General features: G+C 58.3%; 3 protein-coding genes across 7 annotated transcripts; all 3 read right to left on the bottom strand.

Annotated features, from left to right (window-relative positions):
* Positions 1–354: 354 nt before the first annotated feature.
* On the bottom strand, positions 355–8,451 carry MCRIP1 (MAPK regulated corepressor interacting protein 1). 4 transcript variants are annotated; one of them, XM_022589318.2, is made up of 5 exons: positions 8,402–8,451; positions 2,401–2,456; positions 2,203–2,321; positions 1,450–1,551; positions 355–1,260 (listed from the first exon to the last, which is right to left on the bottom strand). In XM_022589318.2, the coding sequence occupies exons 2-5, from the start codon at positions 2,406–2,408 to the stop codon at positions 1,196–1,198; spliced, it is 294 nt and encodes a 97-aa protein (XP_022445026.1). In that variant the 5' UTR covers positions 2,409–2,456; positions 8,402–8,451; the 3' UTR covers positions 355–1,195. The 4 variants fall into 4 exon arrangements, with proteins under 4 accessions (XP_022445026.1, XP_022445024.1, XP_022445027.1 ...); XM_022589316.3 differs by lacking the exon at positions 8,402–8,451 and adding an exon at positions 8,012–8,234; XM_022589319.3 differs by lacking the exon at positions 8,402–8,451 and adding an exon at positions 7,880–8,003.
* Positions 8,452–8,819: 368 nt separating this feature from the next.
* Positions 8,820–14,641, bottom strand: PPP1R27 (protein phosphatase 1 regulatory subunit 27). Of its 2 annotated transcripts, none has more exons than XM_089901539.1 (4): positions 10,187–10,846; positions 9,716–9,870; positions 9,486–9,636; positions 8,820–9,201 (listed from the first exon to the last, which is right to left on the bottom strand). In XM_089901539.1, exons 1-4 carry the CDS (start codon positions 10,303–10,305, stop codon positions 9,078–9,080), a joined length of 549 nt encoding a protein of 182 aa, XP_089757665.1. In that variant the 5' UTR covers positions 10,306–10,846; the 3' UTR covers positions 8,820–9,077. The 2 variants fall into 2 exon arrangements, with proteins under 2 accessions (XP_089757665.1, XP_022445615.3); XM_022589907.3 differs by adding an exon at positions 10,856–14,641 and having other exon boundaries at positions 8,823–9,201; positions 9,716–10,286.
* Positions 14,642–14,739: 98 nt separating this feature from the next.
* P4HB (prolyl 4-hydroxylase subunit beta) lies at positions 14,740–25,569 on the bottom strand. Its single transcript, XM_022589315.3, has 11 exons — positions 25,349–25,569; positions 24,056–24,262; positions 21,811–21,944; positions 21,539–21,676; positions 17,799–17,903; positions 17,476–17,601; positions 17,095–17,295; positions 16,830–16,950; positions 16,564–16,745; positions 16,379–16,465; positions 14,740–15,622 (listed from the first exon to the last, which is right to left on the bottom strand). Exons 1-11 carry the CDS (start codon positions 25,497–25,499, stop codon positions 15,542–15,544), a joined length of 1,533 nt encoding a protein of 510 aa, XP_022445023.1. The 5' UTR covers positions 25,500–25,569; the 3' UTR covers positions 14,740–15,541.
* Between the last annotated feature and the right edge of the window lie 1,650 nt (positions 25,570–27,219).

The raw sequence follows: 27,219 nt of genomic DNA, 5'->3' as shown, positions 1-27,219 counted from the left end.
GCTGGAGCCCCAGAATACTCTAACAGGAAAGGGTGTTCCCAAAATAAATTCCGGTTTGGCTTGTCTGCCAGGGCTATGTCCAGGTTTGAAGGTTGAGTGCACTTGGGGCGCTCTGAGCCCAGCAGCCACTCCTCCATCCGGACAGCAGAGGAGCCGCTCCCCAAGGACCCAGTGCCGCAGAGTGATGTGGGATGTGTTACCTTCCAGGGCCCCCACCTCCACCTCCCACTGCCCCCCAGGAGGCCCAAGCCCCCTGGTGGAGCCCAGGGATCAGACGGAACTTCTGGGCCTGGACCATGACCCTGGATTTCCAGCCCTGTGTGGGCAGCCGAGACAAGGGCCTCACAGACCAAGTGGCCAAGCCAATGCCACCCCGCCTTTATTCACTCGTCCTCAGGTTCCAGTCAGACACTTGGATTTGGAGAGCACAGGAAGAAAAAATGGCCCTGAAGACCCTCCCAACTCACCACACAGGGCAGGACCCACTGGGCAGCCTCACCAGCTCAGGCCAGCCCCATGCCCCTTCCCAAGGCAGGGCCAGGCCTGGCTGCCCAAGACCCCTTGGAGGGGGCACCCAGCAGTGTCCCAGGCCCAGGCAGCTGGTGCCATCCTGAAGCTGACACAGGGAAGGAAGGGGCCAAGTTGGAGAGTGGGGCGAGGGGTCAGACACCCCCTGTGTCCAGGCCAGAGACGCAGCAGGGGTCAGTGGGGGACCCATGCTGGGCATGGGTGGGATCACCCTTGTCCTGCCTCCTGGCCACCTCAGGAGCTAACCCAGCCCAATCCCACCAGCACAAGAGACAACAAAGGCCCCCTCGTCTCCCTCCTGATCCTGGAAGTGGCCGGGGTGGGGGGGGGGCAGGGGAAGGTGAAGGGAGTCAGGGTCAAGGCCCTGGGGGGCAGGCAGGGCCAGGCAGCTCAAAAGAGCCACCTAGGCCCACGGGAGGGCAGGGGCTGGCAGGGCCCAAGCCCTCCTAGTGTTGGGGGTAGCTTGAGATCCCCCAAGAGGAAAGGAGGGGGCTTAGGGAGGAGGGGCAGGCCTTGGCCATCAATCATGTCCTGGTCCTGGGGTTTTCAGACCACTGGGAGCAAGGCCCCCTCCCCCTCCCAGAAGGTGGGCCCACAGGAGAGGAGGAGGCCAACAGCAGGCTGCACCCAGATCTCCCAGAGGCCAGGGGAGGGGCACCGGTGCGCCTTAGGACTTCTTGGCGTCCTGCGTGTTCCGGCGTTTCAGGTCGCTCAGGTCGATGGGCTTGAAGGCTGCCAGGGGACAGAGCGGTCAGCGGTAGGCGCAGGTGGAGAGGCAGGGTCTGTCCCTCGTCCTGCCCCTGTCTCTGAAAGCCCTGGGACCCAGCCCACCCTGCCAGGCTGTCTTGGAAGCAGGTGGGCCTTCCTGCCCCCAGCTCAACCCCCTGGCCGGCCCCTCCCTCCCAGGCCAGCCCCACTCACTCTTCAGGCTGGGGTTAGGGACCTTCTCCACATACTCCTCCACCAGGCCCCGCTCGCTGCCCGACATCTGGCTGCGCAGGTCCCGCTCCACGCCCTGCCAGGCTGCAGGAAGCAGGGGTGGTCAGGGGCTCTAGACCCCCAGGCCTGCAGCATCAGGCAGTCCGGCCCAGTCAGTGTCCAAGCTGGAGGACACCCTCTCCTGACCTTTCCCCCCCAATCAGAGTGGCCCCACAGGCCCCCTGCCCCCAACTCCCGCTTCACAGCTTTTGGCCCCCTGGCTTAGCCTGCTCTTGACTTGAAGTTGTCCCCAACACATCCCCATTCCCTCGGGGAGCCCTGCCCAGACCATGCCCCTTTCAGCCTCATGGTACCATGACCAAAGCTGCAGTCACAGTGGCATATGAGACTCATTGGGGTACAGCACTTCCTCCAGGCAGGCCCCCCATCTTTCCCGCCTCCTCCATCCCCCACCTCCTGGCACAAATGTTGTGCACACATGCTCACACACCCCAGCCACACCACTTCCAGGATGCCCCAGGTTTCCCAGGGTGCACTGTCTTCCACGGCCCCCCTTTCCCCGAGCAAACACCACTGGCTCCAAATACTGCCTCTTCTGGGCTGCTCCCTGTCAGGAACACCACAGCGCTGACCATCTCCCGTGACCAGAGCTGGGTACCCCCACCTGCCTGGGGTGGAGTGAGGGTACAGGGGCAGGAGGGGCTCAGGGGGCCTGGCTGGGGGCACCCCGTGTACCTTCATAAATGAAGCGCACATTCTCCTCGTGGGCCGGGGTGAAGATCTCGCTGCTGTTGGGGGGAGAGCGGGGGCTACTGTTCCTCTTGCCGTTGTAGACGACTCTGGAGACAGGGGAACTGGGGGAACCCGGCCAGTGAGGAGGGGCTGGGGGCAGGCCCCTCCCACCTGGAGGCCACTCCACTGCCCAAGACCCACCTGGTCATCGCTGGGGTGTCTGGTCCTCGCACTCCGCTGCCGGATCCCCTCGGCCTCTGGAAGGGAAGCCCACGACACAGGAATGGGACGGAGACCACCCTCTCCAGAAGAGCTCCAGAGACTGGAAGGGCGTGGGGTGCACCTGCCTCTTCCCTTTAGCTGTGGCCTCCCTGCCTTCCAGGAGACAGGGTCTAGCCACAATCCAGCTGGCTAAGGGTGCGGCAGGGTCAGCCAGATGGGGCTGGGCCAGCGACATGCACGGGTCAGAGCAGCATGAGCTCCGAGTGGCCCCGGCACTTGGACCACTGCTGCCTGGGAGCACCTTCCCCAGAGTCAGGCAGCTCTGTTGACATTCCCAGTTCAAGTCTCAGAGCACCACTGCCGGCACAGCGTGGGTCTGTGGGGAAGGCCTGCGGTCGTCCCAGTGCCCTCACTGCCTGCAGGGCCTAGTGTGTCATTTCTGCTGAGCCTCAGTTTCCCATCTGTAAAATGGGGATGTGCTTCCCAATGGTGAGAAGCCCAGCAGAGCCTGCCCAGCTTCCTGGTCCCCGGGGTGTGACGGAAGGGCTGGGGGAGGGCTGTGAGCCTGGAGGAAGTCGCCAGGCCCAACCTAGTGACCGAGACTCTGGGGTGTGTGCTGTTTACAGCCTCTCTCTCAGCCCAGGGGACTATACAGCCCTGGATGGGGGTCTATTTTTAGGCTCACTCTCAAACTGGCCAGTTGGACAATGTGCTCTCTCTGGCTGAGGACACACACCGCAGGTTGAGGAAGCTGGCTGCACAGGGCCAGTCCCAGGCCTGGCCTTGCCCCAGAGCAAGATGCTGGGGGTGTGGGGGGGAAGCCTGGGAAGGGTCTTTGAGCACAAGTGCCTCTCCCACACACCCCTGGAGCCGAGGGGCCCCAGAATGCTTAGAGCATGTAGCCACAGCCCCTCCTGAAGGGCCAGGAGGATGAGACACGGTGGGTACTTCTTCTCTGGCTCCCTTGGCCTTTAAACACCCGCACAGGGGAACTTCCCTAGCAGTCCAGTGGTTAAGACACCGTGCTTCCATTGCAGGGGCCTTGGGTTCAATTCCTGGTCGGGGAACTAAGATCACACATGCCACACAGTGCAGATGGGAAAAAAAAAACAAACACCTGCACAGGTAAACACAGCCCACAGGTTGAGGCAACAACAACAAAACAAAAGCATAAAGCCAGTTTCCTGGGGGGGCACGTGGAACCCTGTGCCATGCCAGGGGAGAGGCCCAGCTCCTCACAAAGTGACTTCCTTCCTGGACTCGGGGGATCTCACTGCCCATGGTTCTCCTGCCCAGGCGCCAGCCCCACGAACACCAGAGCACAAAGGGTAAGCCCTCTCTGGCCTGAGGGTGCCGTGGGGCCACTCAAAGGGCTCAAGAACACTCAAGTCCCAGGGGGCTGTCGGCAGCAGGGTGAGGTGGGAGGCTCCAATTCCGCAACAGGAGGGAGGTCCCCGGAGGACCAGCCAGCCCCTGACCGCTCTAGGCTGGCCCCTCCTGCCCAGGCCCCCTCAGCCCTCCTGCAGTCTGTCCTCTTGGACCTGAGTGGCCACTTCTTCAGGGTACCTGCCTTCCCAGCCTTGCCCATCCCTGGGGCCTCTCCTTCCAGGGCAGCCTTGGCCTCTTCTGGTCACAGCCTCTGGGGGCTGCCTAGCCTTTATGGGCACATGCCTTTGGCCTAGGGCCCCCTGCTCAGTCTCAGGCCCGACTCAGGTGCCAGACCCTCACAGCTCCCGTCGCCCTGCCTGCACACATGCACGTGAACACGTGGCTCTGGGGTTCTCTGGGCACCTACCTGCTCCCCTTGGTCACTGAAGTCCCGAGGCCTGTGCCCCGGACCCCTGGAGCATTCAGTCTCTACAGTGGGCACCCACCCCTCGCTGCCCCCACTGGCTGGGCTTCCCAACCAGAGGCTAGTGTCCCCCATAAACCACGGAGCTGTGCACCTGTCACTGGGCGCCTGCCCATACAGATGTGCTACTTGAGTTACAAGGTTTCTGATGCCCTGGTCAGAGTGGCCGGGAAACACCTCGGCCAGGTGCTGGACACCCTCTCACGTCCTTGGGACTTGAAGGACGAGTAAAATGACTCTTTAAAAAGGAGTCACCGTCTGCCTCCTCTCAATGGGGAAGGTCACACCTAACCAGGTCCATCTTTAATGGCCTGTGTCCTACCAGCTGGCCTTCCTAGATGTGAGGAAACTCTGAGTCCTCCGTCTTCTCCCAGCAGCTCAGCCTCCCTCCAGGGGCCTTTCTCCTCAGAACCTTGTGCTGGCCCTGCCCTGCCCCCACTGAGATCCTGCCACCTGGCGGGACGCAGAGACACCAAGGCTTCTCCTGAGTGTACCAGCAGCTTCCCAAGAGGCCAGGTCCCTGCTGCTCCCCTGAAGACAGAGGAACAGTGAGCTGCACTCGCTCACCTTCATCACCTCCTGGGGCTCCTCCAAGGAGCTGGGCCCCCATGCTGACCCCAAAGGAAATTTCCATGAAAACCCTAACAAATATGCACACCCCATGACAGCTATTCCAGTCCTAGGTGTGTATCCAAGGGAAAGGGCCACGTGGCCACTGAGAGGTGCACCGGAGTGACCAGAGAAGCGGTACTTGTCAGCGCCCAGAGGGTAGAGCCACTGAAAGGGACCAATATACATGGGGCCTGTTTCCACTACAGAAGGTGACAGCCGCGAGCACGAGCCACAGCAACAGTGGGCAAATCACACCACTGATGTTAAAGACAGAAGCCTGGGGACACACGGCTGCTCCAGCAGAGAGGGCCGAGCCACAAAGGCATGGATGGGGGAGGGAGAACAAGGTCAGGGAAGAGATGACCAAGGGGGCAGCTGGACTCAAGGTTAAGACCTGGACGAAGAGGTGACCGCTGAACCAGCATGACAAAATCTCCATCGACCTAGCACAAAGGGTCTCAGTGGAGCGAGGGGAGGAAGTGGGACCATCAGCCACGACTGCCTGTCCCTGGCTGCGAAGGGAGGTGCGAGGCCTGGGCTGACAGTGGCCTGTGGGGTGAAGTGGAGGGAAACCCGAGCACATTTACTGCCCAGGGAAAGTGCTGAGCAGGGCCACTACAGAGGCCGGTGTGGAGGGTCCAGGTGAATGGCATGCCTGGAAAAGTGCCAGGGACACGTAAAAAGGCCCAGCAGGTCACAAGAGTCCCACTGAGGTTGGAGCCTCAAGTCCATCTGGCCAGCAGGGAGGTAGCATCCACTTCCGCAAACATCTCCCTCCCTTTGTTTTCTTTCCGACTTTTGCTCACAGCGATTATCAGGCACAATTATTTCCTCAAGACTGGAGCTCAAAACCTCATCACATTTCCAATATCCCACCAACTCTGAGAAACTTTTTTCCTATTTTAATAGCTTTGAAATTGGGCTGCATCTGGCAATCACCAGCACAAAGGTTAGCAACATTTTTCCATTCTCAGCGGACCACGGAGACCCAGCTCACACCACTGAGGTCTTAGATCTGATTATGCAACGAGTCTCCCCTCGGCCCACAAATCTCAAGCCTCCACGCATGTGCTCTTCAGTTACTTCTTCCCATTCCCACCCACCCCTGGTCCAACATCCACTGCTCACCCTCCAATCCCTGTGTCGGGACAGTATCTTGCACTATTCTTCTCCATCCCCGGTATACGTCACGCCAGCACGATCTTCCCAAGACCCACCCTGCCAAGTCACTCCCCACCCGGACACTACCAGGGTCTTCTACTGCCATCAAGCTCTCAGTCTGGCCACAATCTATCTCATCAGGTGTCACCACCTACTGGGCCCACCCCTCAAACACAGTCTGTGCCTCAGAGCCACCTCTGCTGCTGCCAGCGCCACGGAGAACCATACACTGCCCCCGAGTGTGCTCTGCAGGCCTTGACTGTTGTCCACGGCTGACTAGCCCATAGCAGCCAGCGGGCTGCATGCTCGGCACCTGGCAGGGTCCAGAGCCACTCTGTGAGTGGCGGTCGTCCATCCCTGCTCTGTTGCCCCTGGGCAAGTCTCTTCCCTCTATGGGCCTCAGAATCCCCATCTGAGCCAAAACATTCCCCAAGAATGTTCACCAGGCCTTCCTGCTCAACAGGGACCCAAGTATAGCCACATGAAGCCACCATCTCAAACAAGGTCTCCGTGGCTGCTTATCCAATATGATGGTGGACAGGGCAATCACAGAAGGAATGTATTGTCCAACTGGGCACTCCTGAAAGTAAAAGGGCTGCTGTTGATTACGAACCGTGAGCCAGGATAGCCCTGGGCAAACCGAATGCAGAGACAGCCCACTCAGGCGTGGTGGAGACCCACAAACGTAGAGTACACTGTGAAGGGGCAGCAGCGCTGCCGGCCACGGTAAACATTTGCCAAGGGCCAATTGTAGGGTGGCCACTGCACTGAGCCAGGTAGCACCCCGATAACCCCCATTTTGGAGGCCTGACAGGTGAAGCAACCTTCCACCCAGCAGAATGGGGTCTGGACCACAAGGGCCTCCCAACCTCTGGTCCTCCAGGGCCACAGCAGTCAGGGCTAGGTCAAGATGGCTCAGCTGGCTTGAGCACCCGAGAGCCTGCCTCCACCCCTGCCTGTACTCCTGGCAGGTTCCTGACCCCTGGCACTGATGTGGTTCTGTTCAGAGACAGGGAGGGAGTCCTCCTGGATGGATCTATGTAGCACCTTGCTCTTCCATGGGAACAAAGGGCTTCAGAGACCTCCTGGGAGGAGGCATGGGGGCAGGGGGCGCCAAAGCCCAGTCTCCAGGCCCCCAGCCTTGAACTCTTTCCCCACACACAGCCATCTGCCTAAGGACTGGGCGAGATGACACTCTGTGGTCTGGGAAAGTGACAGTGGATATTCTGGAGTTACAATCAATGACACAATTGCAGCCACTCTGTGTTCCTTTAGAATTTTTGATAGGTACTCAAATTTTCTTAGACTCCACTTCTCCTTCAATATTCGGTGTTTTTGGGGCTCTCAACAGCCCAGTTTCTACCAATGAGACTTCTAGAAAACGATCTATCACCCAAGGAAGTGCCAGCAGGACACTGTCGTATTAGATGCCAAATGGGCCCGGCAGTCTCTTGAAGTCCCCCAGGCAAAGCCTCTAAGCACTGCACCACCCCTCCCCCACTTTCCTGGGTGTCAACAGCAGCTCCCCTCCCGAGCAACAAACCCCAGTGTGTGCACCCCCTCCCTCCTCACGTGGAAATCTCGCTAGCCCTTCCACTCACCCCAAATCAAGCCTCCTCCTTCAGGACTCAGCTCCTGCCCCCTTCCCTCCCCACCTGCACTCCTCTCTAAAAGCTTTGGACACTCCCCACTGACATCTCAGGGCCTTTGCTCAAAATGTCCTGTCTACCCAAAACTATCGCGCTGGTCCCTGGGGGCCCGGCTAACGACCACCTTCTCTGGGAACTCTCCCCGAGACAGGTCGGGGACACGACTTGTGCACCTCCACGTTACCTGAAGTTTCTCACAACCTGGTCTGCTTCTGTAATTGGAAATCTGATGTCTGCGGCCTCCCCGCTGCGGCTCCCGCCCACCCCGGCAGCCCCCGGGGCCCGGTGAGCTCCCCGACGGCGGGCAGCCTCTTACCCGCTTCCCACCCCGCACCCGGCACCGCCCCGCCTGGCTCAGAAGCCAGGAGCTTGGGACAGGCTGGACGGCGGCGGAAGGCGAACCGCGGGAGCCCGGCCGGCCGCGCTCAAGGGTCAGGAAGCATCATCAGGGCTGCTCCCCGGACGACTGGGTGGCTGCAGCTTCAGGGGCGGAAAAGGGCGGCCCGCTGCCCCCTCTGAGTCCCGTGCCCGGCGGGCCCTGCCCGCCCCGCCGCGCCCCTCCCTAACCTCCGCCGCGGCGGGCCGGGCGCCCCACGACCCCGCCCGGGGCCCTCCCCTCGCGGCCGCCGCACCAGGGCGGGTCCCGGCCGCGCCCGCCCCGCCCCCGCCCCCGCCGCCGCCCCCGCCCCCGCCGCCACCGCCTCACCTCGCCCTCTCGGCCGCCGCTACAGCTGCCAGGGGCCCGGCCGGAAGTGACGCGCACCTCCGCGCACGCGCACGCGCGAGGGCGCCGGCCACGTGACCGCCGGCGCGCAGGGTAGGGGAGGAGACTGAGGCTGGGGCCGAGGGTCTGGTGTCCGTGGGGTTTGTGGAGTTGGCGGCCGCGGGGGACGGGGGATGGCGCGGACGGGCTCTCGAGGCAGTGGGGTTCTGGGGGGTCCGGGCCGGCGGGGTCGGGGTCCTGGGACAGGGCCGGGGGGCAGTGGGGTCGACGAATTGCAGGGACTGGCGGTCGGGAGCCACGGGGCTCTGGCTCCTTGCTCCGGCACTGCCGGACCCCTAGACCAGAGTGGAGGGCGGGGTCCGCTGACCACCGGAGCAGCCGGAGCCGAAGGACTGGGACGGGCCGGTCCCCAGTAATCAGGCCATCACCACGGACTTGGGAATCAGGTTTATTGAAAAAGTAGAAAGTGTCGCAATAAAAAATTCACCTGGAGGAAAAGCCAGGCCGGGGTCGGGGGGCGAGGGTTGTGCCCAAGTATGGGGTCCTGGCCAGCCTGGGCGGCCCCCAGCCCGGCTGGTGGGGCACTCCTGGCACTTGGGGGAGGTGGGCACCTGACGTCTCCAGGGAAGGCTAGAGCCCTAGGAGGGCGGGGCTGGGCTCAGTCCATCTTAGTCCCTTTGAATAACTCCACCAAGTCCTTGAAGTCAGGGTCAATGAGGTCCGAGGGCAGATCACCATCGTCGTTGGCTGCTTCTCTGTCTGCCCCCAGGGAAATGAGGTACCTGGGTGCAAAGGGCATCCCTGGTTGAGGAAGGGAGGTGGCCTGCAGGATGCTCACCCCTGCCCCAGGGTAGCAGGCTGGGGTTCTGAGGTCCACCTGCTTTTTATTTTTCCAGGTGAGGTGAGGAGGAAGAAACCAGACCCTTTGGAAACTACGGCTGACTTTTGCAGTTTTCTCTTGGGAGGGCAACAGGGCAGAAATGAGATTCCAGAAGCCCTTAGGGTTCTTAGCTACACCAGCAGGGCCACCTTTTGGGGGACCACATCCTGGAGGCCACCCTCTCACCTGGCTATGTCAGGGTACCCATCGCTGCAAGCGATGTGCAGGGGTGTCCAGCCTGTCTCATCTCGCTGATGAATGTCCGCCCCGTATTTGACTAGCAGCTTCACGCACTCCAGGTTTCCAGAAAGCACTGCTTCGTGAAGGGCAGCCAGACCTGAACAGGACAGGAGGGGTCAAGGCTCAGGCCTTCCCCTGCCGCCCCACAGACCCTCACTGGCCCCACAGGCACTCACCTGAGGGGTGGATGGTGTCCAGGGAGACTTTCCGAGCCCGGATGAAGCGCCCCACCTGCTCCAGGTCACCCTGGCGGATGTGGTCCAAGAACAGGACATCGTTAGGGAAGCGCACACTGCGATCAGCCAGTAGCCTCCGGCGCCGCTGCCTCGGGCTGTAGCGGGCATAGCGGACTGTTCTGCTGGGCATCCTGGCAGCTATGGTGTGGGCCACCCCTGTGGGGACCCTACTGCTTGGGGGAGGAAGGTGCCCAGACCAGAGTGGCGTGCAGGCTCTTCCGGCTGATGCTGATCTCCAGCACAGCCACCTCGGTGCTCTCCGTGCTCCCGCTGGCCAGGGCGCCTCCTGCTTATATAGGGCCCGCAGAGCTATATAAAGCTGCGCAGTCATGCTTACACCCGAGGGGCTGAAACTGAGCCGCTCCAGCCGTGCCCTCAGGATCATGTTTAGTGGTTCATCTTTCAACCCACCTGTCACTGTTCCTGGCCAAAGGGGTCAGATCCTTCCTGGCCACTGCTCCCTGCCCCTCAGCTGGACCTCGAAGGTGCCTGACAGAGGGCAGGAGAGGCGCTAGAAGGGCAGGGCCCATAAGGAAGGCAAACAGGTACCAAGGTCAGGGTCTCCTACAGTCCCGGGAACTTGGGGAGAAGGGCATGATGTGTGGTGAGCACAGCTGCCTCTGACTCCTGGGAAGGCAAGGGGGCCACCCACACCTGAGGAAGCACAGGACAGGGTCCTGCTGTGGAGAAGGCGGCCCATCCCTACTCATCTCCCTGTCACTTATCACCTTCCATCATGGCTCGTATCACTCTCAGGGCAGTTTTCCCAAAACGTGGGCTTCAGTGGCACTGCCCTGCTTGGAAATCTCCCAGATTAGAATCTAAATGCCTCAGCTCCCACTCAACCCATCCGACCTTACTTTGGGACCCCCCCCCAGCCCCCTCCACACCCAGGTCCTCATTCCCCTCCTTCCCATTCCCCTATATTCCTCCTGGTTCCAGGCTCCTGCTGCTTCATGCCAAGAACACAGGTGCTCACACTCAACATGGTATCTAGTCTGCTACCCAAGGACCATGACGCCATAGCTGTCACATCCTGGGCGGTGTGTGCCCTCTGCACCTGACCTAGAGCATACTTACCTGTAGGAGTACAAGCAGCGGAATTGTGAGATATCCCAGCAGGCTGGGCCAGCACTGGCTGTCTTCAGTGCGGCGGCCAAAGTCTGAAACTACGGACTGACTTTTGCAGTTTTCTCTTGGGAGGGCAACAGGGCAGAAATGAGATTCCAAAAGCCCTTAGGGTTCTTAGCTACACCAGCAGGGCCACCGAGGTGGGGCTCAGGCTTCAGTGCGAGACAAGAGCCAATGGATGGACGCTCACAGGGGACACGCCCTGGGAGCAGAGCTGGGCCTGTGGGGTCCACACAGCCCCCGCAGCATCTGAAGCTGGCCGTATTGCTCTTCCAGGGCTGCTGTAATGAAGTACCAGACTGGGGGTCTCAAATGACAGTTCTGGAGATCAAGATCAAGCTGCCGGCAGGGCTGTTTCCTTCCCAGGGAGAATCTGCTCCAGGCCCATCTCCTGGCTTCTGGTGGCAAGTCCTTGACGTTCACTGGCCTGTAGACGTATCACCCATCTCCACCTTCGTGTTCACATGGTGCTGTCCCTGAGTAGGTGTCTGTGTCCAAATTTCCCCTTTTCATAAGGAGATCAGCCATTGGATTAGGGCCCACGCTACTCTAGTATGACCTCATCTTAAGCAATTATATCTGCAACAACTCCACTTCCAAATAAGGTCACACGCTGGGGTATTGGGGGTTAACACCTCAAAACATGAATATTGAGGGGGGTGCGGTTCAGCCCCTAACGTTGGCAAGATCCTCCGGGCAGTCACTGAAGGCCTGGATGCTGACAGAACCACGGATAGTCAGCGCTCTGTATGGGGGGCAGGGACTTGGGCACCGGAAGTCCTTGCATCACCAGGCTGAGCTTGATCCAACAAAATCAAATCAACAAACGCATCAGCACCTGAGGTGCAAAGCCTTGGGCCAAATGCTGCTGAGGATAGGCCACTGCCCACGGTGGGCTCCCTGTCCTGACAGGGTTTCTCTGCCTGCCTTGCTGCCACTAATGTTACATGGGAAACTCCACCTGACTCAGGCCCTGCAGGGGCCCGGAGGGAGGGGTGGTTCCCAGTGTTCCTGCATTTCAGGCTCAGAGTATGATGCTGGGTGGCCCTAACTCTTGGTTACTTGGGAGGAACTGGGTACAGTTTCTTCCGGCTTGTTTACGTGAAGCCCAGAGACAAAGTCCTATGCTGTACACAGAGACAGAACTTTCCTTTGATGTGAAGATTGCCTTTTCTGATGTTGTGGAAAGTTCTGTCTGCCTGCCCTGCTCAGAGGATCAAATGAAAGAACTCCGATGAAGCTGCCACCAACAGCATGGTTTTTCCCACCAGTGACAGGCCTTAGGCCAGGCAGGGCAAACCATCAGGGTGGGTCTATTGGCGACCCCAAGAGCGACCCTCCCGCTCTATCCTGCTAGAGGCAAGCTGAGAGAGCTCAGGATCTCGGCTTTGGGGTTTCCGTTTGGATATTTGGATCCAAGAAGGGACAGATGTCTGAAAGTCATTCTGTTCAGGACACGGGCAGCACGTCCTCAAAGCCATGGACATGGCCTACAGCAACTCACTCAGAAGCCTTTCGGCAGAAGCCAGCCATGAGCAGTCTAACCTGCTCTTCACATAACCACACCAGCACCAAACCTGTATTTACACAGCTTTGCCCCTGAGCCTCTGCCCGTGTGAACTTCTCAAGTGACCTGGTTTGCACAACTTTAAGGTTCTGCCTTCTGGAGAACTAAAGCAAGTGAAACATTCAGGGCAAAACTCTTACTTTGAAAAGTCCAAGGAAACTCAACTAGCAAAGCTTTGCGTCTAGCAGAAAACAAGCCAGGGGCCTGGAGGGGAGTCTATGCAGGGCCCACTCAGCTGCCTCCTGGCAGGTGCAGAAGCCAGACCTCAGGGGTCCAGTACACAGGCCCAGCAGTTGCTTTTTAGTTCCAGGCCAATAGCTTCCTACCAGCTGGACAGAGGAAGAGAGAGATTGGGACACCCCAGGCTGTTAAGCCTTGACTGCCTACCCCATAGCTTGCAAAGTTACTTCGCTAATCCACCAGCGTTGCGGGGGTTTGGGACTCCAGCCACCACGTCCCAGCAAACCCAGAGCCAGGAATGTGCTAATCAGCTGCCTGGGCAAAAGGGGGAAAAGGCATCGGTGACTCGCTCCCCTCCCAGGAGCACACGACGGCCCTGTTCCGGGCCGCGACGCCTGGCCCCGAGCTTTCTATGCGGAGGGCCAGGCTCCACACAGCTGGTCTGCAGGGTCACCCACGCCTGTCACGGGACATAGCCCACCCCTTGCAGCTGTGACTCCTGACAGCCCTGCTCTCAGCCCACCCTGGGTTCCCTCCTCTGGAAACCACACGCATAACCCTGGGGAACCCGCTCACGTTTAGGAGGGCAGAGCTGACACCTCCCCAGCGATCTCCCACAGAAGCTCCAAGTGCCCGAGCTCACTCTTTCACGGATACACATCTCTCTGTGTCAGCACAGCTGAGGCACAACACACACAGACCCTGGAGCAGCCCTAGCACAGACCACCTGAGAACCAGGGAAGGGAGTCCGGCCATGGGCTGAGCTGGGGAGCGGTACCTGGATGCCAGAGCATGTGGACAAGCCGGGGCTTGGTTGGTGCTGCCAAGGGTGCTAACACCAGGTTCTCCCTGGACACCAGCTGTGTACCACACGCCCAGGTGAAAGGCAGGAGCAGTCCTGGGGTTTGTGAGGGCAGGAGCAGACACCTGGGCCTCTAGCTGGAGCGTAGCTGTGGTCATGGGGGACGTGACACACCCACCTCCCCATGGGCCGAGACCACAAAGGGAAACACATTCACAGCAAGTCTCATGGTCACGTCTGCTGGACCTGCCCCTGCCACCTCCAAGGTCCCAGCAGCATCAGAAGTGGGGGCTGGGAATCAGGAAATGCATGCACACTTCCTACTCCAGGCAGCAAGTTGGAGGGACCGCTGGAGCACACGGAGCGACAGGCCGGGCTCCTCGGAGACCTAGCCACATTTGGTCTGTCCTTGACCTCCCTAAGTGGACTGGATCTCCACCTGTTCCCTCCAATAACGTCATCAACAGCCCTGCTGTCCTACCCGTGGCTACAGATGTGCGCACAGAGCAACAGACGGGAAGCCCCGGGCTGGGCAGGGCTGTTCTGGCCGGGGGACAGACACCCACCTGAGCCCAGCTGGCCCCCTGTGGGTCTCCCACTCAGAGCTCTCCCCAAGGCCCAAGAGGTGTCACCAATCCAGGCTCAGGTGCCATCAGCCCAACACTGCAGCCAGGATGGCAACTTTTGAGTCTGTGGGGGAAAAAAATCAATCGAGATACTCTTCCCTATGTAAACTATGAGTAAGCAGAGGTTCTAGAAGTCAAATGACATTTGAAAAACTAGAGATTTGCGACCTTAACTCCAGATTCTTTTTTACATGAAGGTTTGGTGATGAGCACAGCATTCTTGAGTCTGAACGCCCCTGATTTCTCATCAGAAGCCGCAGTGGTTCCAGGCAGCGGTGGGGAGGGGCCACTCCCCACCCGAGGGTTAAGGTTAGAGCCACGCGTCCCTGACCATCATGTCCTGACATGGCACATGGGGAGAATCCATGTTGTGACCACTGGACGCCCACGGCGGGTAAAGCTGCCGAACTGCGTCACGGGTAAACCAGCCTGACGGCACAGGAACAGGGCCGAGAGGCACCCCTCACCCCGTCATGATGGTGACAGCTCCGCACACTGTGCCCACAGGATTTGTGCACGCTTCTGCGTCTCTGCTGCGTTCCAAGAAAGAGATGTCTCAACAAGAGTGGCCCCCACCAAGCCCACCTCCTCTCCCGAGAAACTTGGAATTCCAGCCCCACTCCCCGTGCCTGGAGGTTGTAAGGCAGAGGCAACAACAGGCAGAAAATTTCAACTTTATTTGGCCAATGTGTCCAATTCCAATATTGTGGTAGAAATGCCTGAAGAACTGTCAACATGTGATTCGGCTCAAGCAAGCATCCGTGGCCGTCTCCCAGCCTGGGAACGGAGGGTCCTGGTTCTGCCTGGTGCAGGCCTCAGGCCACCCTGGATGTCACAGAGCAACGAGGACCCTGGCTTGGGGAAGGAGGGGGCTGCAGCTGCACCCTCCAGTCATGGGGGGGGCCCCTGTGACAGAAACCTGAAGTCACCATTTAACCAAACGACACAGGAGCCACGCTCCACCATGGCAACACCGCATGAGGTGAGGGACCTGTCCAGACCGGCCTGGTCCCGCCCCACACAGGGGACAGGAGTCCCAGGGAGGCCTGGCCAAGGTGGAACAGACACCCTGACTTCCAAAAACATCTAAAAATCCCACAGATGGAATTTTTTTTAAGCGATAGTATAAACCTAACAGGAATGAGACATTGCCAGCGTGAGATTCCGAAACATTTTAGCGGGCACTCTGGACAGAACCATGTACAAAAAAGTACATCACAATTTTAAAAAAGGCCCGCCAAGATGGGCTGGGCTGGCCTGGAAATAAACCCCTCTCCAAAAGTTGAAAAGCAAAGGAAGACGGGTTTAGATCTACACGTGTGTTAGAGTGAAGTGTGGCTTCAAAAAAGTTCCCTGCATTTCCGATCGACGCTCCCTCTCCGGGAGGGTCTGTGGGCGTCCGGAGGCTGTGCAGCCCACTGGGAGGTGCCGGGTTTGGGTGCCCAGGTCTGGTTTCTGTGTTACAGTTCATCTTTCACAGCTTTTTGATCATCGTCTTCCTCCAGATCAGGCTCTTCTGCTTCTTCGAGGTCTTCTAGATCCTGGGACGGAGGATGAAAAAGAAGGGAAATGAGAGGTCCAGGCCAAGCTGGCATGCTGAGGCCCCCACATCCATGCCAAGTACGCCAGGGACCAGCTGGCCGCTCGGACACAAGCAGCCAACTTTGTTCTCTGTGAGCAGATGTGCGTATATGTGGGGTGCGCTTCCCGAGGAGAGTGAGGCACGGGGACTTCTGCCCACAAGACAGGGTGGAAGCAGAGCTGGTGCTGTGGCAGCCCAGCCCACGCCATCCAGCAGGTGAGCGCAGGGGCTGCCCCAGCGTGAAGACCAAGCAGGGAACTGCTGGTGTGTAACATCCACCCCTGCAGCCCTGGAGTCTGAGAGGCCAGTGGCAGCCCATGAACCACAGCGGCACAAACGGCCCTGGCGCTCCTCACCTGCCCCCGCCCCCCAGCAGGTCTGCCCCCTGGTCCCACATCCCCGCGCTTCCGCTTCCGGGCGGGCCCTGCGGCCTCAGCTGACCATTCCCTTCACCACGCCCACCCTGCCACACCCTCCTGGCCTGGCACTTCTGACGTCCCTTCCACTACCCCCAGGTGACCCTCGCTGATGTGGACAGGCCTGAGCTCACACCCAGCAGAGCACCTCAGCTCGACAGGGAACGTACCAGACGAGCCTGGGAAGATTCCTGAGCAAACACTGGCACCTAAAAACCCTCGCAACGCCCCTGTGTAGTGCTACCCGGCAGCACTGAGAAAGCATGTCCCATGGGCCGCGGGGTCCGGTGACCACCTACATCATCATCCCCGGCTCCGTCCTGGCCGCCGCTCTCCAGGAACTTCTTAAAACCGTCCAGTGTCCGCTCCCCATTGTAGTCGATGACCTGTGCGGAGGGGAATGAGATGCGGGAAGCGGTCCTACCTGACAGCCCCCCACTGCCCCTGCACACCCTTCCCACCCAGCCCTCGATGGCGGGCGCACCATCCTGTCGGCGCTGGCGGGGAAGAACTTGAGCGTGGGGAAGCTGTGCACTTTCACCGCCTCCACCTCATTGGCTGTGGAGTCCATCTTGGCAATGACGACGTTCTCGTGGTCCTTATACGTCTCTCCCAGCTTATCCCAGATGGGGGCCAGCTGCTTGCAGTGACCGCACCACGGGGCGTCTGAAAGAGAGCCGTTCTGAGTCTTGCTCGGCCGGAAAGTACCCTGCCCCACCGAGCCCTGAGGAGCTGGAGGGCCTCACTTACAGAACTCCACAAAGACGTTCTTTTTCTCATCAAAAGCGACCTCTTCGAAGTTCTTCCCAACGAGCACTTTGACAGGCTGCTTGTCCCAGTCATCAGGCAGCTCCTGGCTCATCAGGTGGGGCTAGAGGGCAGGTAGAGCAGGGTCAGGCATGCACGGTCACCCAGGGACCCCTCCGCTGCCTAGCTGCTTCCAGAGCCTCAGGAGGAGGTGCGCCACCAGGATCCTCAGCAGTACCCCCAGCCCACCCCCAGACATGGCCTGTACCTTGATCTTGCCCTCCAAGAAGCGGTGGCAGAACTCGGTGATCTTCTCTGCCGTCAGCTCGTCCGACTCTGGCTTGTACTTGGTCATCTCCTCCTCCAGCGTGATGAGGCGTACGGCCGGGCACTCCTCCTTCTTCAGGCCGAAGAACTCCAGGATGCGCTGGTTGTCGGCATGGTCGCTGTCGATGAAGATAAACAGGATCTTGGGGGAGAAAAGGCACGTTGACGGCACTGTAGGACAAGGGCTCCCTCTGCCTCCCTGCTGCCCACTCCCAACAGCTGGGACCCCGAGACTAAACAGGCTGTCCTGAGGCAGGAAGAACACTCTGGACCAGCCTTCAACCTGGGGCCGAGCCGCCCGCAGGCCACCGGGAGTGCTCACCTTGCCCTTAAAGCTCTCGGCAGCTTTTTTGAAGTTGCTCAGTTTTCCCTCGTAGTCAGACACGCTCTTCGGCAGGAACAGCAGGATGTGTGTCTTGATTTCCCCTCCGAAGATCTTCGGGGCTGTCTGTGTTAGAAACGCAAGTTACTTGGTCTGAGTCACAAACCAAACTGTTGACACAGGCTATTCTCTCAATGGCCCCAATGCCACCACAAGCCTGGACAACAGCAGGGGCTCTGCAAGTGGGGGTCCCCACAACCGAACATCATGACCTCCCAAAACCTCCCCCCACCAGGGACAGGACCAGCAGCACAGAGCCACACCTGCTCAGTGAACTCGATGACCAGGGGTAACTGGTTGTGCTTGATGAAGTCCAGAAGTTTCTCCTTGGTGACCTCCCCCTCAAAGTTGTTCCGGCCTTCATCAAACTGTGGAGAGAGAAAGGTGTGGATGCCGAGGCTCTCCACAAAGCCCCCTATTGCCCCGGCTGGCCCGACTTGGCCAGGAACGCAGTCTGCAGCATTTTCCTGTCTGGGTTATGAGCACAGTTGGGGGCAGGACCCACGTGCCTCCGTCCAAAGCAAAACCAGGTGACGGCTGCAGGGACATATCCTCTGGGCAACCAGGCAACAGTGAGGTCACTAGGAGCGCACGCAGGCTCCCCACGAACACTGGCAGGCAGCCTCCCACGTGCCAGGATGGCAGCAGCTGACCCAGACCCTGCCCCGACATGTTCCTGACAAGCCACGAGAACCCCACGTCCTGGGTGCCAGAGGACTTCCTCATTGCCAAGTCCCTAAAACTGCAGCTCTCCAAGTGCGGGCCTCACCCCTGTGGGTCCAAGGCCCTCCCAGGGTGGATGCAAGGTCAGAGTGATTTTCACAATCATGCTCAGACGGCAGGTGCCTTGTCACCCTTTCCCCCCGGAGTGTGCAGTACGGTGTGACATTACGTCAGACTAAAGGCAAACAGGAGAACCCAGCTGTCTTCTGTTTGGGCAGACATTAGAGACCAGCAGAAATCTAAAATACCACTCTTACCCCTAAGATGTTGTTGTTTGGGAAAAATTAATTTTCACAAAAATATCTTTTTTTTGGCTGCACCATCTAGCTTGTGGGATCTTAGTTCCCCAACCAGAGATTGAACTCAGGCCCTCTGCAGTGAAAGCGCGGATTCCTAACCACTAGACCGCCAGGGAATTCCCCCAAAATGTCATTTTTTTTTTTTTTTTTTTTCAAAATGTCATTTTTGATAACATGTTAACATTTATTACTGTTACTTCAAAATGAACAAGTTATTTGTTTTTTTTAAATTTCTCAGTTCTAACTTCTAACACTTCTAACACAATAAAAATGGATAGGTGTAATCCACACACACAAAAGCTCTGGGAACTCCAGTAACCTGTCAAGAGTTTCAAAGTCCTGAGGCCACGAAGGGCGAGGGCTGCCGCCGCAGAGCCGCGAGATGCGGCCCTGCTCTGGATGGGGATGGCAGACACAGCTCCTTGTGAGGAAGGCTGAGCTGTGCCTTGGCCTGTCCAGCAGGTCAGTGAGCCTCCCATCACCCCTGTGAACTCAAATGGGACTTGGAGAGAAAAACCACTCACCTTCCTTTCCGGGTCATTTCCCTCTGTGTTTTCCTAAAGTAACTTCCAGAAAAGCAGGTGGCCACTTCCCACTCCCACTGCACTTATGTAGGGCCTGACACATGGCTTGATCACAACACGTGCTGCTAAGTAGGACCACACGGAGGGCCAGGAGCAGGGAGCTGAAGCCTGCTCTGCCTTCCCCACACCCGCAAAGGGAAGGTGCAGAGAAATAGGAAGGAAATGGAGGCGAGAGGCTGGCCTGGCCATGGCTGGGCACCATCAGGCATAAAATGGAGCCCCCATTAGAGGCAAATAGGCCGCCATCTCCACTCCTCCAAAACTGCTGTGCCTCTGTTGGGACGCAGTCTTTGAGGTAATATTGCCATGTTACACTATGTTCGGTGTCTGCTTTGGTAAAAACCAAACAGCCAGCTGCAGGAGGCCTGGGGTCCTGGGCAAAGGCCACCCCTCCAGACCACAATGAGAATGTCACAAAAAGGCCCCACACCCACTCTTAAGCCCTCAGCTTCAAAGATGAAAAAGAAAAACAAAGTAAACACCAACCAAAGACACAGGATGATCAGCTCTCAAACCAGTGGTCCAAGTTCCAACGACCTGGAACCCAGCTGACCTGGGACCCAAGCTGGGAATCTCGGGCTCAAGTTCTGCTGGAGCCCCACCCTCGCCATCCTCTCTCTCAAGTGGCAGCTGGCCGTTCCTGGGAGCCCCATCCCACTCTCGAGGCTGCCCATTGGAAGACCCAGCTAACTCTGAGGAACTAGGCAAACAGCCTGAAGGAAGGGGAACAAGTAATGGCAGAGAATGGGGACCACAGGCCGGGCAGGAGTCTGCATCTTCTTCCTCTCATCTGAGGAGCTGTCTGACCCCCGGTACAAAGCCTGTGGGCTCTGCCAGGCTCTTCCTCACAGCTGCCCAAGGAAGCCATGCCGTTCCAGCACAGTCACTGTGTGGACTTGCAAACGAGTGCAAGAGGGGATGCCCGCCCACTAGCACCAGACCGGAGGGGGTCGGCTGTGCCCAGCCTGCGTGAACACCAAAGACTTGAGGCCAAGAACAGATGAGCTACCGTGACTACAGTCTTTGCCGAACAAGGAACAATCGTGCTAACCTTCAAGGACATATGATCACCAAAACCATCGATCCAGTGTGACAAATGCCACTCCAGATCTCAAGGATAATGGAAAAGAACTGTGTGGACCAAGCTGATGAAAGGGGATTTGCAAGCTCTACAGGCCTGAGTCTCCCAGTCCCTCACCCAGAACTGCAGGGTGAGCCCAGGACCTTTGTTCCACTCAATTCCATCCAACTCGGCAGGGTTTTTTCCTGATCAGCTGTTAATTACAGTTTCCTGGGCACTTTTGGGAAGACAATCGACTAATTTAGCAATTCTATTCCCTTTAGGGGACATCATGAGGATGTCTACTAAGAAAAGAGAGCATATATAATGCCTTGAGTTCTTTCGAAAAAGGGGCTTCAGAAAGAGCTGAAAGCAAGCTGCCCCAAAACCCTGTGCAGCTGGGAGGCCTGCCCCCGCCCCATGCTCCCCACCCCCAGGTGCTGGAGGCTCAGCAGTGCCCCACCGGGAGTGCACACACAGTGGGGGGATCAGCCCCCCAAACACTGTGTCCTTTCTGACCACTCGATTTACAACTTTGCTGTAACACTACTTCTAACTACCTTCTAACCCTGGGGACAAAACAGGACAGGAGTCAAAGGCCCAGCCCCACCCCCTGAAGACATGCCTCCAGTCCCAGCCCCTCCCCCCCAGCCTTCCCTCCTCCACTCAGCACCCAGTCCAGGGACAGCTGTGTCCCAAGAGCATGGGTGCTCAGCCACTGTCTGCTGGCTAAGATAAAAGAGAGACCCCCATCGCCCACTCGGGTAATGCCATGCACACACCAATCTCAGCTGTGTCCTAGCAAGACCGCACAGTGGTTCAAAGACACACGCAAGTAATAACAGACATGGGGCTGGGGGAGCCCGGAGGAGCCCGAGGGAGCCCTGGGGCCAGGCTCTACCAACAGGGTGGGAACACATACCACTAATACTCCAGAGTGGAAACAAACAGGAGTGACAGCTGCACAACATCGCAAATGTAATTAATGCCGCTGAATCCTATACTTAAAAGTGGTTAAAATGCCAAACTTTGGTACAGGTATCACCACAGCTTTCCTTTAACAAGCTAACACTCCGAAGCCGCCTGGCTTCCATAGAACACTGCACCGGGGCCACCACAGAAGCTGGAACAAAGGGCCCACAGCTGAAGGGCTGAAGGCCACTGTTTAAGAGGCTCCTACAACCTGACGTTGCAAAATGGGCCCTGATAACAGGTGGGCCTCAGTCCAGCAGCCAGCGCCGCCCGGGCAAGGTCCTCGAAGGCAACACCAGCCCTGCAGCACAGCACCGCAACTACCCACGGGGGGCGGGGGGGGACGCTGCCCGAGGGCCACTCACCTTCTTAAAGAGGACAACCCCGTCCTTGTCCAGCTGGTATTTGGAGAACATGTCACTGTTGGATGTGATCCCGAAGGGGATGTCATCAGTGGCCTCTGCTGCCAGTAAGAACTGCTTGGCAGACTCCGACTCCACGTCCTGGAGAGGAGAAACAGAGGTGGCTGCCACCGCAACACTGAGAACCCCTGCCCTGGTCAGCAACAGGGCAGACTGTGGTGCCCAGGCCACAGCAGGAGGAAGGAAGACCCGGGATGAAGTTCCAAAGCCTCTACCTTAAAGAAGCCGATGACTGCCACCTCGCTGGGCTCCACCAAGGCCTCCGCGGCAGCCCCGTCAGACAGCGTGCTGGCAGCAGGACCTGTGCGCTTCTTCAGCCAGTTCACGATATCGTCGGCTTCTCTGCCAGCTGCACCCAAACACATGCAGGGTCCACTTGAAACCAGGGGTGCGCCCACCCTCCCCGCCCATCCTTATCCGACCTCTCTGCCAAAACCAGAGCAAAACATCCTCTTGCCACAGAAAAGGCATCTTGTCTACATACCTGCCCAAATGCCAGGGCTACTCCCATCTGAGTATATGGTAGACTGTGGTTGTGTTTAAAGGAGGAAAAGGCAGTGGTGACCTCTGGATGATAGATTACAAGTCATTTTTTCCACTAACACCTGTGCATCGTGTAACTTTTCCTCGACATTTAAATTCGTTGAACACATGTGCACTTCCCCCAGTGGCCTCACACTAGGCTTCCCCTTAATCAGAGATGTGGCAGGACTGGAAGAAAGGGCTGGTTAGCAAGCCAGCCTCAAGGCCAGCTTTCCCCTGCAAAAACGGGCTGGGCTCTACCACCTCATGCGCCAAGGTTGCTCAGGCGTCCTCGCCCCACATGCCTCCTGGACTGACAGGAGGAAGAGATCAGCCCATGCACGCCACCCAAGCAGATAAAACAAAAAGGAAGAAAACTGCTCCTCCTGAGACTGAGGCTAGTTACCCTTTTTCCCCTCATAGGGTGCAACTACCTGGTCCAACCTGGAAAGTGTTGCCAAATCTCATGTTTAAAAGAACTCTGCCTTAGGGACTTCCCTGGTGGTCCAATGGGTAAGACTCCATGCTCCCAACGCAGGGGGCCCGAGTTCGATCCCAGGTCAGGGAACTGGTTCCCGCATGCCGCAACTAAGACCCGGCACAGCCAAAATAGATAAATAAAATATTTTTTAAAAAATAGCTTTAGGGGGCTTCCCTGGTGGCGCAGTGGTTGAGGGTCCGCCTGCCGACGCAGGGGACACGGGTTTGTGCCCCGATCCGGGAAGATCCCACATGCCGCAGTGGCTGGGCCCGTGAGCCATGGCCGCTGAGCCTGCGCATCCGGAGCCTGTGCTCCGCAACGGGAGAGGCCACAACAGTGAGCGGCCCGCGTACCGCAAAAAAAAAAAAAAAAGCTTTAGGACTTCCCTGGTGGCACAGTGGTTAAGAATCTGCCTGCCGATGCAGGGGACACGGGTTTGATCCCTGGTCTGGGAAGATCCCACATGCCGTGGAGCCACTAAGCCCACAAGCCACAACTACTAAAGCCTGCGTGCCTAGAGCCCGTGCTCCGCAACAAGAGAAGCCATCACAATGAGAAGCCTGTGCACCGCAACGAAGAGTAGCCCCCGCTTGCTGCAACTAGAGAAAGCCCGCGCACAGCAACGAAGACCCAACACAGCCACAAATAGATAAATATTTTTAAAAAACAAAAAAGAAACAAAACACTTAAGATAAATCTTTAAAAAATAGCTTAAAAAAAAAAGCATTCTGCAGAGAATAAGTGAAAGCTGTGCTATCAGTTACAGGTGGAGTCAGGAAGAGTTGTCTCACCTACAAAGCCTTAGTGTTAGTGACCAGGGACCATGGTAACTCTGCATAATGCACTTCCATTCCAAAAGTGAACATAAGTAAAAGTGGGAGCAATGAAACAGCAGCCTACTGAGAAGACCAGAGCTGCTGACATCAGAACTAACAAGACGGGCTGCTCTAAAGGATTCTAGCAGATAAGCCACAGAACCTGTTTTACAGACAAAGATTCTCCGCTGTCACTGGTACCGACCAGGCTACACAGGGGAGGCGGCCGAGCAGCGACTGAGGGCCTGTGCCGCAGACGAAGCCGGGCATGGATTCAAGCTCTGCCACGACCGGCACGAGCCCCAGACCGGTACCCACGGATCTCCGCTTGCCCCTCCTCTGTGAAAGGCCCTTGCTCCCGCCTTGGTGGCAGGCACACCAGAGAGCCAGCAAAGGCTGACGTGTTGCTCCATTTGCTCAGCCTCCCCCCACTTACTGGTCAACCTTAGGACAAGCCTCAGCCTACTAGCCACCCCCCTGGGATGACCCTCTCCACTTGAGAGGTTCAGGAATGAGAGAATGTTCCTCACACAACCCTCAGAGTCTGAACTAGACCTAAAATGGGTTCAAGAATGGGTTCTCCTCCACGCCTCTGTTATCTTCAGGAACTGCAGGCAATGAAAAGACGTGCCGCGGTCACACCTGTGTACTCTTTGGGGGATGCCGTGTCTCCGTTCTTGAAGAACTTGATGGTAGGGTAGCCACGGACGCCATACTGCTGGGCCAAGTCAGACTCTTCAGTAGCATCCACCTTGGCCAGTCTGATCTCAGAACCTTCTGCCTTCAGCTTCCCAGCTGCTTTGGCATACTCCGGGGCCAGAGCCTTGCAGTGGCCACACCATGGGGCATCTGGGAGAGAAAGCAAGACCTAGAAGGCAGCACCGACCCACTCCACTGCCTCCCCTCCCTTCTCCTTTGGTACTTCCCTCCATAAAATCCTTATCTTTGAACCAAGATAACCCCTCTGAACCCACAGGTTGAGCTGATAGCTTGGTTCTCTTGGGCAATATCCGATAGAGGCCATGAATGACAAACCACCAGCCCCACTCTGCTTTGTCTTCAATGATTAGTAACTTCCTACTACCTGCAGGCGATCAGGGCAGTTGAGTCCCTGGAATTTCCCTTTAGGAACCAAAGAAGTTAGGCAGCTAAAGCCACGGCAGCCATATACGCAGCCGTATACTCGGTGAGACTAACCATGAGTACAAGACTCACATCTAACCCGAGCTCTTTAGACTCTCTCTGAACTCAGGTTAGCAGCTGTGTTAGGCCTAAGATTTCCCCCTGAAATAGTCAGGGCTCAAACACTTATGGACACAAAGGTTTTGGATTCTGGCTGGCAACACTGTTAATCAGAAGACAGCTGTTCCTGGTGGAAGGTGGTGTGGGCAGGGGCAGTGTTTTCTGGGAACTGGTCCAGGCGAGCAATTAGGGGACTGGACCCTGCGTGGTCCTTCGTAGTTGTAGCAGCTTACACAGTCGACCCTGTTTTACTTAGGCTATCCAAGACATCCTGCCATGTGGACCTCAGGCATAAAAGCACACTCAAGCTGTCTGCCCTTGGTCACCCTCAGGGTCCAGCTGGGCAGGAGGGATGCCCCCAAGACATGGCCAGCGCACGGACGCTGACAGGTGTGTAGGCTGTTTCCGCTTAAGGATGCGCCTCTCCAGGGGCTAGGAGTCAGCGCATCCATGGGGTGGCCGGAAAGCTGACAGCCCTTTAGACCCCCAGCCCACCTCTGGCGGGGCCGGGGGAGGGAGGGTGGGGCGGGGCGCCCAGAATCCCCGCGCCCCCCCACCCTCCAGCCCCCACTCCGTCCCCCTGTCCCCCCGGTGCTCCTGCACCCCTGGCCCCTCCTCTGTCCCCACTCCGTCCCCACGCCGCGGTGACGGCGAGGCCCGGCCCGGACGGACGGACGAGCGGGCGGCACTCACAGAACTCCACCAGCAGGTACTTGTGGGCCGCCAGCGCCTCGTCGAAGTTGCCCTTATGGAGCACCAGGACGTGGTCCTCCTCGTCGGGGGCGCCGGCGCCCGCGCGGACTAGCGCGGCCAGGGCCAGGCAGAGCAGAGCACGGCGTAGCATGTCGAAACGATCTCAGCGATCCTGTTGGCGCCGCCAGGACAGCAGGCCACAAGAGCGCGCACTGCCCGCCCCGCCTTTATAACTCAGGCCGCAGAGCGCGCGCCCGCCCGCGCCCACCTCCGATTGGCCGGTGGGTTGCGGGGCCCGCCTCCGCCGCTCTCGCATTGGGCGTCCACACTGGCCACGGCCCCGGATTCGGAATCGCTACGGGCACCTCCCTCACCCTCGCCCAGGATTGGCCAAGGAGCTCGCGCTCGCACTCTTTCCCGGCCTCTCATTGGCTCCTGGCGGAGAACTTTCTCTCCCTGGCCTTGTGACTGGTGGCTTTCTCCTACACCTTCAGCGGGTCTGGAATGGCTGCTACCTTCGGGGGCCTGGGCTCTGCGACTCCTGATTGGCCGAGACATGAGCGCACCCCGCGCAATCCTTCGTCGAACGTGGCAATGGGGCGGAGTCCCCAGCTGAGGGGCGGAGCCGCGCTTGCGCCTCCGAAACCCCTCGTGTTGCTTTCTGACTGGACCGCGTATCCCCAATTGACACCGCCCCCCCAGCTCTGCAGACTGGAAACTGAGCTGACGCGCTTCCGGCGCGCGTGAGGCCCGTGCGGCCCCTGCAGTGGCAGGGTCCGGTTCGGGCGTCGCCCCGGGGGCCTCAGCGGGCGGCTCGGGCGCTCCAGGTGGCGGCGTAGCGAGGCGCAGGGGCAGCGCGCGGGGGGCGCGGGGAGGACCGAGGCAGGACGCGATGGGGCCGGCAAGACTCGGCTGGGCCCAGAATGGGGCGCCTGCCTTGGTGAGAGGGTCAGGGCCGGCACCGTCTCCTGCGGCACCTTCCCTCCCTCCCACCGGCTGCCAGTCCCACGAAGCAGCCTCTGGGTCGCTTTCAGGCGCCCGGGTAGACCCGCGCCGTCCACTAGGGGAGTCGCTAGCGGCCACCGAGTTCTAAAATGCGGCCGAGCAGCGTGACTGGGAGTGAGCGTAACACGCACCGGACGTCAAGACTGAGGACGGGAGGGGAGTGTACGATATTCCCTTGATGCCTTTTTATATTGACATGTTGAGATATTTTGTATACGATGACTTAAGTAAAAGTATTAAAGCTTTTTGTTTTTATCCAGTTTTTTTCTTTAACGTGGCTTTAGAACATTTAAAATAACATACGTCGCCCAAATGTTGATTCTGTCGGGCGGCGCGGCTCTGGACGGAGCAGCTCCTTTTCCTTCACAGCTCAAAGCCTAACTCTAACCCCACCCCACCCCCGTCTACACTCTCTTCTTCATTTGTGTTCACTTCCTCGGTTGTGAAATGCCAACCCCACTGATTTTCATTCATCATCGATTTAATAACTTGACAGGAAAAAGGAGGACACTCCCACATTAAATGTACACGTTGGCTATATAATAACATCCTGATTTCAGAAATGGTAAAACAGCAAAAAAGATGTTTTTGTACTTCTGAGAGTTTGCATTTATTGACACGTAGCTCCTGAGGGCCTGTCTTCTCATCTCTTGTGGTACTTCCTCACCTAGAATATGAATTCCTGAAGGTCAAGGCCAGGTTCTCTGTGCCCCTCCCCCAGGGCCAGTAGAACAAGAGTCAGTCAGAGGTGGTTGTAGCTCCTGGGATGCCTGTCTACCTCACAGAAGGCACTGTACAGGAGCTGGGCCTCAGGCAACGAAAGGCTACGAACATGTGTCTCTGCAGCTGCAGCCTCCACCCCAGCT

Source organism: Delphinapterus leucas, chromosome 19 (assembly GCF_059928025.1).
Source record: "Delphinapterus leucas isolate spDelLeu-1000000601 "Yukka" chromosome 19, BTC_Dleu_Yukka2, whole genome shotgun sequence".
NCBI classification, from domain to species: Eukaryota; Metazoa; Chordata; class Mammalia; order Artiodactyla; family Monodontidae; genus Delphinapterus; species Delphinapterus leucas.
Note: the sequence above shows the minus strand (reverse complement) of the source record. Positions and strands in the feature narration are given on the sequence as shown.